This window comes from Lontra canadensis, unplaced genomic scaffold, assembly GCF_010015895.1.
Source record: "Lontra canadensis isolate GAN:19392208 unplaced genomic scaffold, GSC_riverotter_1.0 scaffold50, whole genome shotgun sequence".
In the NCBI taxonomy this organism is placed as follows: Eukaryota; Metazoa; Chordata; class Mammalia; order Carnivora; family Mustelidae; genus Lontra; species Lontra canadensis.
In genome coordinates this window covers 14088564-14099047 of record NW_022631044.1, presented here as the reverse complement: position 1 = coordinate 14099047, position 10484 = coordinate 14088564, and the positions used below count along the sequence as shown (strand labels likewise).

Here is a 10484-nt window from a genome sequence, read left to right as displayed (position 1 = left end):
AAAATAGTAAATGCAAACTGGTTCTATACAAGGAATAAAGAGTTCTGATAAATGCATGAGAAACAGAAGATAATTGTTTCTTCAATTTCCTTAAAAGACAGTTAACTCTTTAAAGGAAAAATAACAATATAACATGTTTTGTAACATATATAGAGGTATAACGTATGACAATCGTACAAAAAAATGGAAGAGGGTAGTAAAAGAATGTGGCTAAAATTTTGTCACAGTATCCTCCAAATAATATCCTCTAAATAAAACATGGAATTTTGCAGAATCATATTATTTAGAGGATGCAGATAATTCAAAAGTATTTATTGTAAGCATGAGAACTGCTAAGTCACTAAATGTACATTTAAATTTATACATTGTTATATATCAAATATATTTCAATTTAAAAAATTGCTAAAATGAAAACAAAGAAGAGTGCTAATAGTCCCATACTGAAGGCAAAATTGAATACTAAAAATAATACTCAAAAGAAGACAAGAAAAAAAAAGAACAAGGAATAGATGGAATATATAGAAAATGAATAGCAAGACAGTAGACTTCAATCCTAATACACTGATAATTACATTAAATAAAAATGGTATAAATATTGCAAATAAAAATGCCTATTGGACTGTATTTTCTTAAAAAGCAAGACCACTATCTGCTATTATAGGAAACATCCTTTGAATTAGAAAAATATATGAATTAAAATTAAAAGATTATAAAGTAATATATGATACAACACTGACCGTGATAAAGCTGGTATGGCTTCATAAATATCACTCTAGAACTCAGAGAAAGGAATATTACTAAGGTAAAAGAAATATTTTACAATGTTAAAACATTTATTATTCATAAATTAATAATTGTAAATGTGCATGCCCTCGATAATTGCGTATCAAAGTACATAAGCAAAACTAACAGAACTTAAGAATAAATAAAACTGCAGTTGTTATTGAAAAATCACAAAATTCTTCTCCCAAGAATTTTATATACATACAATATATACAATTTTATATATATTATATATATAATTGCTTATTATATATAGTATATATACTATATAGCATATGTAGTATGTATACTATATATACATATACAATTTTTTATATATACAAATTTAGTAGGAGAATACCAGATCTGAATATCACTATCAACCAAACTGACTTAGTTAATATTTGTAGATCACAACACTCAACTATAGCAGATATACATTCTTTCAGGTGAACATGTAACATTCACTAGGATATGTTATATGCCAGTTCATGAAACAAATCCCAGTAAAGTTAGACAAAAATGGAGTTAAATTATAATTATAATTATAATTCATAATAAAAAAGGCACCTAGAAAATCCCCGAATATTTGGAATAGGACAAGCACTTGTAAGAAAGCCCATGCATCAAAAAAGAAAATGCTAGGGATATTAGAAAATAGGTTGAAACAGAATGACAATACAAGATACTAAAATGTGTGAGATACAATGAACACAGTGCTTAAAGGGATATTTATAACTCAAAATATATTGAGAATCATAAAAGACTAAATCAATGAAGAGCAAATAAAACTTTAGCTAGTAGAAGAAATGAAATAATATACTTAAAAGTGGAAATCATTAAAATAGTAGACAAATGAGAAAACCAATGAAACTATAACATCTTTTTTGAAAAGTTCAAAAATATTTATATACATTTATCTATGGTAAACAAAATAAAATAGAGAGGATTCAAATGACTATATCAAGATTAAAGAAGAAACATCATTGCAAATTATAAAGGTGACAAAAAAGTAATTAGAGAATATTGAGACAATTTCACAGTAAAAAGAGATATTTTAAAAATCAAAAGAAAGAATAAAAATAAAATATAAGTAATAAAGAATATTGGGAAACAAGGAAAACAATAGCAAGATGACATGCTTAAAGCAAATATATCAGGAATTTCATTAAATAAATATGGTCTAATTCATTGAGATTTAACAACCTATATGAAATATAGACATTTTTGGGAAGATTATATTACTAAGACTCATTCAAAAATAAGTGCACATCTCAATTGCCTATAAATATATTAAAGATATTCACAATGAATAAGCCTATACATAAAATTAACCCCAAACTTGGAGGCCCTGGGTGCCTAAGTTGGTTAAGCATCTGTCTTTGGCTCAGGTTTAGATCCCAGGATCTGGGATCAAGCTCCAGTGCCTGGCTCTCTGCTCAGCAGGGAGTCTGCTTCTCCCTCAAGTGCCCCCCCCCCCAATGTTCTCTCTTTCTCTCTCTAAAATAAATAGGTGAAATCATGAAAAAAAAAAAAAAAAGCTAATCTCAAACTCAGACACCTTTGCTATAACACCCTACCAAATATCTAAGGAAGAAATAAACCAATCCCACCAAAAAATCTTTCAGAAAAAAGAGAACATTCTCTAACTTAATTAGGCCAGCATTATATTGACACCAAAAACAAACAAAAAAAGTGTAAGAAAAGAAAATTATAAACTACCTCATGAATATAGACTCAAATATCTCTAGCAAAATAGTAGCAAATTGAATCTAGCCAAGTGGAATTTATCCATGTAATGAAAGGTCATTTTGACACTTAGAAAACCGAATCAATTTAATTTACCACATTAACAGAATAAAGAAGAAAAGTCATATCATAATTTCAATTGATGTAGAGAAAACATTTATCAAAATTATAAACCCATTTATGAAAAAAGTCTCAGAAAACTGAGAAAAACAAAAGACATCTACGAAGGAAAAATAGCCAGCATCTACTTAATGATAAAATAGTGAAAGTTTTCCCTCTGTGACTGAGAACATGGCAATTCTATTGGTTATCCATTGGAAAAAAAAAAAAAAATTATCTTTATCTCATGTCAGACCCTATGCCCCCCCAAAACAAAAACAAAAGCAAAAGACCCTCTAAACCATATTTTAAAACACTTAGTTCAAACTATAAAAACTTTATTGGAAAACATAGGATATTATTTTGCAAAATCTGGTTAGGTTGTAAGAACGGGTTAGCAAAAGAATGGCCATCCTGAAGGCGGGGAAGCCATTTTACTGAGCGTCCCTAACCGGCTGACACTGCGTAGGTGACATGAGATAAGAGAAACTAGCTAAAACCTAAAAAAACAACTTAATCATATACCACCAGGGTGGTTAGGCGGTGGTGCCACAGGGACCAGATGTTAATGAAAAACAAATAGTTAACTTGCAGAGATCACAATCCTGCAAGACAGGGGTCTCCCTTGGTTTAGGAATGTCCTAGTGATTTAAAACAAAGAAGCTGTCTTCTCAATAGCCCAATTTCCAGAGACAATTGGCTCAGATCCTTGAAGACTGATGTCGCCCTCCCCACCATAAAACTGAAGGAGGCAGAGGTGGAGGGAAATGTAAATAAAGTTAAATTTCTTACAAACATAAATCTCACCTAACCCCCAGGGTGACGCTGGGGTGGCGAAAAGCTAAACAAAGTTAAACTGTCAAAGTGTGGTGCAAGAGATGGCTGTAGCTATGAAAAAGTGCCCTGAAAATGCTATATAAATCCTTGGCTCTGAGAACTCGGGGTCCTTGTTGAAACCCGCTGCGCCGGGCAAATACTTGGACCCCAGCTAGCTGGAAATAAACCTCGCTGTGTGACTTGCGTTATCGAGAGTGTTCTCTGTCTAATTGAGAGGTGGTTGACTCCGTACCCTAACAAGGCAAATATTCTTAAATGGTATGTAAATCATAAAAGATGAAAACCCCATTAAATTAAATATCAAAATTTAAACTTCTGCTCTTTAGAAGTCACTATTAAAGAAATTAAAAGGCTGCCATTTAGAATATTTATTTCAGCTGAAAAACTAGTATCCAAGAATATATACAATCTTCCATAACTAAAAATTAAGGAAGCAAACAACCTAATTAAAAATGTCCAAAAAGACAACCAAGGGATATCATAAAGGCTATTTTTATATGTGTAAACTATTTTCATCTTGAATATATTTTTACAGTGATATAATTGTTTTAGATGTTGATTCTGGAATTAGTTATATAATCATACACTTTTGTCAAAATTCTTTGAACTTGGGGCAGCTGAGTGACTCAGTTGGTTAAGGGACTGCCTTCAGCTCAGGTCATGGCCCTGTCAGGCTCCCAGCTCAGCTCAGTGGGGAGTCTGCTTCTCCCTCTCCTTCTCCCCTCAATGCCTCCCCCAAGATCATTCACTCTCCCTTTCTCTCTCAAATAAAAAAACACAATCTTTTAAAAAATTCATTGAACTTGTAACAGAGCAAGTAAATTTTACTGTATTTAAACTGGCCAAAACATTTGAATAGATACTTCCAAAATATACATATGTAAGCCAATAACAAAAAGATGTTCACCATCATTACAATTAGGAAAATGTAAATTAAAATTACTGTATACCCACTATACTGGCTAAAATTATACATTTACCACACGACACGGTAGTTCAGCTCATAGAGAGAAATAAAAATCTACCTTTATGGAAACTCCTATACATAAATAAGTTGTCTATGGGTTAGTGAATGGATAAACAAATCATGGTATATCCCTATAATGGAATTCAAATCAGGAATTAAAAATAACAGGATATAACTTACATATGCATATCCACTAAAATATTATTCTAACAAAAGCCAGAAGCAAAAGGGTCCATAATGTAACATTTCATTTGTATGAAAGGGAAAAAAATTAATGTATAGTGATACAAAGCAGGTTGGTGATTGCTAGCAGGCCAGTGGTGGAGGAGCAGGGTAAAAAGTGGTGTTTAGGGGACACTGGCAGCAAGAGGGCACAGGAAAATTTTCTGAGGTGACAAAATTAGTCTATATCCTGACTGGGGTGGTGGTTATAATGGAGTCACTTTTGTCAAAACTCATTAAACTGTATACTTAAAACAAATATTGTATGTGTATTATATACCTTAATGATGATTAAAATAGCATTTGGGGTTTGTTTTTTTTTTTTTTTTTTGGATGCTTTATATGTTTAGATAAAATATCTGTTTAAATATACAACAGTTGCAAAAAACCAAAATGATATTTTAACCAATATTACTAAGGTATGCAAAACATCTTTCTAACCCAGGAAATGATATATAATTCTTTACAGTTGATAACATTGAACATTCACTTCTAAGATGGTTCATTTAATATTCAGTATTTCCATAATAGAAATTTTGAACAACTTCATGTCTTAGATACTAATTTTTTCTTTCTCTCTGCTTCTCTGGCAAAGTGAACTCTGGAGGAAGTTTAATCAAAGTATCTACTGGAGGGGCTCCATGAATAGCTTACCTCCCCCACCCCTCCCATGAAAGTGTGACTGAGTTTGAGCCTTTAAACCCTTCACTGGGTGAAATATCACAAACAAGTTCTGTCATTAAAAAAAATTTCATGTTCACTGGATAAAGTGGGATATAGAGAGTTTTTCATGTGTGAATACTATTGTCTTTTTTAAAAAATTCAGCTACAAAGACCTCTAAAGTACCCAGGAAATCCTGTTGGAGAGCCTTGTTTTGAGCAGTAGACCCAGGGCTCTTTTAAGCTGTTTTCATTGATATGTTCTTTCTCCACCTTTTACCTATGGAGTAGAAGGCCTATTGAAACTGGATAATGACAGTGAGTACTTCCTGACAACTAAAAGGCAGTGAGATAAAAGGGGAATGACAATGGGATAGGGTGACTACAGTCCCGCATTTACTTGTCAAAGAGTGTTTGAGATAGGTTTGTGTAAGATTTAGCTTGCTGAGCACCAAGCCTGAGGCTGGGCTCAATCACACTCCCTGAGATCCTGACCTGAGCCAAAAATCAAGAGTCTGATGCTTAACCACCTGAGCCACCCAGGTGCCCCTATGGGTGATTTTACATCATGAATATAAATGTAGATGTTAACACCTATCTGAGGGGAAAAAAAAAAAAGAAGCAACCAAACAAATAAGCGTAGGTGCCTCAAAGAACAAAAATTAGGCTGGTCTTGCTTGTGGGGAAAAATGTGGACGTCTTTAATCCCATGTAAATTCATTCAGCTCCTATTCTGTTTGAAGAAATATAAGGGATTTTAAAGATAGGCAAAACCTTGCATCAGTGGTAGATGCCACTGAACAAAAACATCAAAATGCACAAAATTTGGGGAATTTTTTGCTCCATGTAGTGCAGATTCAATAAGATTAAACAATTTATTAAAAAAAAAAAAATGTCAAAAAAAATTTGTCAGGGAGTGTACCTAGCCTTTTAGAAAAAAAAAAAACTCAAAGGGTATTTTACACCAGACAGACTCTGAGGATTTGGAGGGATGAGTGCTAAGGACGGAGAATGGTTGAGAAAGCAGCAGATAACTTGCCATAATTTGGCAGAATTTAGTGGTGGGTCATAGGAGCTCAGAAAACTGTAAATATTGCAGGTTGGCCATAAGGATGTCATTTCCAAGTGAGCAGGTGCTTGTAGTCTCTGATGCAATACCAAGTCCCACTGAGCAGTAAGCCCTTCACAGGGCCATTTTATGGAGTGGTAGCTTTGGGGTTGGGTTTCTTCAGGGCCGATTAGTGTCACTCTTCACACGCACAATGCTTAACAACTTAAAGGAGGCCAAAGAAGTGCTGGGCCACAGAACTGCTTCCGGCTTGCAGAAGCACAGCATGTTTTTTTGATAGTGAGTCCTGTCTCTTAACCCATTTTTATGCATGAAACAGCCCCATTCCTTTGGCAGCAAAAAGAAGCAAGATAAGCAATTAAGGGAATATGAAGTCATCATTCTTATCACATTAAAAAAGAATAACTCTGAGAGAGAGCTCTACTTTTGTCACGGTACTGGAATTTCCTCCCAGGTAATCAGAGCTCCCAAATGAAAAAGCAGAGTAAACCTGATGCATGTAACATTTAGTGTATTTACATTGAAGCAACAAGCCACCTGGATACACAGAAGTACCCATTAGCGTTAAGTCCAGGAATAACAATGCTGTATATATATTCTTTCAGTTTTTAATTTACCTCCCATGACTATTCTGTTTGTGTAAACCTGAAATCCTTTCCAAGGTAAAGCTACCGAAAAACATCTCTACTGCTGAATTAACAAGAAACACAAACCATGGGGGAAAATGTTGATAAAAATCTAATCCATTAAAACTTGAAACTGCAGTAATAAAAAAGATGTCATAAAAAAGATTAAAAGATAATCAGAAAAGGATTTGTGTTGGGTCGATGGCTCAGGAAATGTAGGAGGAACAATAGAAATGACCGCTGGGGCTGCCATCTTCCAGCCCCCTCTCCCCTCCTTCCTCAACCCTTGACTCTCCTGCCAAAAGGATGTGTGCCCAGGTCACATCTCCATAGGTAACCCTATACCTATGCAGGAAACAGAAGTATCAGGACCCCCCCACCCCATACCCTCCAATCACCACATACCCTACCATATATGGATGTGAACCTATGCCCTGCCTTGGCCCAATAAATGACCCCCACCGACTCCCTCCTAGTGCAACTTCCCCGACTTTGCTTTCCAGAGTTGTGGAACCTTGCCCGAGGGTGCCCACCCCCACCCGGCATGACTTTCCAGGCTCCCCTTCTTTCTGAGTCCTGAAACTTCGCCAGAGAGTGCCTTTAATAAATCTTGCCTTGTGCTTCCCTCACCTGGTGTTGTGTTTATCTTGCCTATAAAACCTTACAATTTGTATATAGATTTTTTTTATTTGTACAGTATGTATACTTTGGTCTCAAAGTTATAAATAAAACATATAGGGAATTAATTACCATGAAAATCAATTTTATAACAATTCTCCCATTCCTTTTAAGCTTTTGTTCAAATCCCAATTAGTTAAAAGATAATGTAATATTGGTTTCAGGATTTAATGATTCTTCACTTACATATAACACCCGTGCCCATCATAAGTGCCCTCCTTAATACCCATCACCCACTTAACCCATCCCCCCATTTCCTCCCTCCACCAACCCTCAGTCTGTTCTCTATAATTAAGAGTTTCTTGTGGTTTGCTTCCCTCTCTCTTTTTTTCCCATATGTTCATCTGTTTTGATTATTAAATTATACATATGAGTGAAACCAAATGGTATATCTTTCCCTGACTGACTTTTATCACTTAGCATAATATACTCTAGTTCCATCCACATCATGGCAAATGGCAAGATTGCATTCTTTTTAATGGCTGAGTAATATTCCATCGTGTGTGTGTGTGTGTGTGTGTGTGTGTGTGTGTGTTTGTTTGTTTATAATTATAATTGATTTAGGTGCATGCAATCAAGATGATGGGATCAGCGCAGTGAGGCCAGTCATAGCAAAAAGGATACAAAAGTACAGTGAAGGCGAAATTCGATTTAACTTAATGGCCATTGTGTCTGACAGAAAAATGATATATGAACAGAAGATAGCAGAGTTACAAAGACAACTTGCTGAGGAACCCATGGATACAGACCAGGGTAATAATATGTTAAGTGCTATTCAGTCAGAGGTTGCCAAAAACGGGATGCTTATTGAAGAAGTACAGAAACTAAAAAGATACAAGATTGAAAATATCAGAAGGAAGCATAATTATCAGCCTTTCATTATGGAATTATTAAAGACTTTAGCAGAATACCAACAGTTAATACCACTAGTAGAAAAAGCAAAAGAAAAACAGAATGCAAAGAAAGCAGAGGAAACCAAATGAAGAAGATGCTTTGGGATGTATACATATTTCTGCTTCTGCACTTATTTTCATGGAAACCATTAAGTATAAAGAACTTTGAGCAACATCCTAATTGACTCAGTGCATGTTTGGCAATAGTACCAGTCTGTCTTGTCTTTAATGCATGGATTCTTTCCCAGCCTGCATCATGTGCATGTAGTGCATATTAAATAAAAGTGATATTAAGAGTGAAATATACACACACACACACACACACATATATATATATATATATGCACACACACACACACACACACACATACACACTACTTCTTTATCAATTCAGCAGTTGATGGATGTTTGAGCTCTTTCCATTATTTGTCTATCCTTGATAGTGCTGCTATAAACATGGGGGTGTGCACCTTCGAACCTGTAATTTTGTATCCTTCGGGTAAATGGCTAGCAGTGCAATTGCTGGGTCATAGGGTAATTCTATTTCTAACTTTTTGAGGAATCTCCACTCTGTCTTCCAGAGTGGCTGCACTAGATTGCATTCCCAGGAAGAGTGTGAGGGGGTTCCCCTCTCTCCACATCTTCGCCAACATGTGTTGCCTCCTGTGCTGCTAATTTAAGCCATTCTGACTAGTGGGAGGTAGTATCTCATCGTGGTTTTGATTTGTATTTCCCTGATGATCTGTAATGTTGAGCCATCTGTATGTCTTCTTTGGAAGAATGTCTGTTCATGTCTTTGGCCCACTGAAATGTACATAGAATTTTAACTCCTGTAAGTAATGAACAAGAGGGCCTAATATTCCCCTCAGTTCAACTAAACTTATGATTGGTTTCTTCCTGATTATAGGCCCCTGGCCTCTTTTCTTCTTAGAACATTACTTTAGAAAACTTGCCATTATAAATTCTTTCTCAGAATTTTGAGATATAAATCTTCCCCACCCTCTTCTAGTTCTAGAACCAAGGGATGTCTTTCTCAAAGACAGAGAGACATCCCCTTGAAATGTAATCATCCAAGGAAAGAGCACCTCCTCTATTTCCCAGTTCCTATGGGAAGGTAGGAACCTGACTTCCCTAAGCTCCAGTTAGTAAACACTGATGCCCTAAGTACACTGATGACCCCCCTATCATGTCCTTTAGTATTTTTCCACTAACTCATCCCAAGGCTTAAAAACTTGCCACACGTATGGACACTAGAGAAATTTCCCGCAAGTGAAATGTGGACAAGAAGAAATGTACAAGGAAATTTACTGAGGTATTCTTGATAATAGCCAAAAGTAGAAAAAAACTAAATTCCCCTTAAAAGAATAATGGACTCCAGATATTCATAGGTTTGAATATTATACTGTAGTTAAATCAACTACATTTACTAATATGAGGAGTTTGTAAATCATATGAATTGAAAAAATTAAGGATTGTTGTATGATAATAAATATATGAATTTTTAAAATCTGCCAAGCAATATATTCACAGATATACACTGTGAAACACTAAAAAGCATTTCTGAAAATCACAAACAATATATTTATTACAATAGTTATTTAATAATGGCGAAGCAGAGCAAGAAATAAGAGATTTTAATGATTCTATGTAAATAAATGAAGACAACCAATGACCTTGCTATAGACAGGAAGTCAGTCGTCATCAGTTGTATTTAGCAAAGACTCAAAGGAAGACAGAGGAGTGGGAAGATTCACCGTTATAAAAAGAGAACAAGAGAGACGGAGGGAGAAAGCTTCAGGAATGCTCTGATTAGAAACTGTTGGCATGGGGAAACTGGAGCCAGGTAACTAAAATTAAAGTCCATGTCATTGGTCAGGGGAGCATAATTGTTTTTTTCCAGTTGGTCCTAAATCTAAGGTATG

General features: G+C 35.0%; 1 protein-coding gene across 1 annotated transcript; it reads left to right on the top strand.

The window, feature by feature from the left end:
• Window positions 1-8228: 8228 nt before the first annotated feature.
• Window positions 8229-8727, top strand: LOC116877122 (ubiquitin carboxyl-terminal hydrolase isozyme L5-like). Its single transcript, XM_032873612.1, has one exon. It carries the CDS (start codon window positions 8329-8331, stop codon window positions 8650-8652), a length of 324 nt encoding a protein of 107 aa, XP_032729503.1. The 5' UTR covers window positions 8229-8328; the 3' UTR covers window positions 8653-8727.
• The last annotated feature ends 1757 nt before the right edge of the window (window positions 8728-10484 follow it).

Bases quoted from the DNA above. Each gene is read 5' to 3' on its own strand.
- LOC116877122 (XM_032873612.1), top strand. From the start codon at position 8,329: ATGGCCATTGTGTCTGACAGAAAAATGATATATGAACAGAAGATAGCA.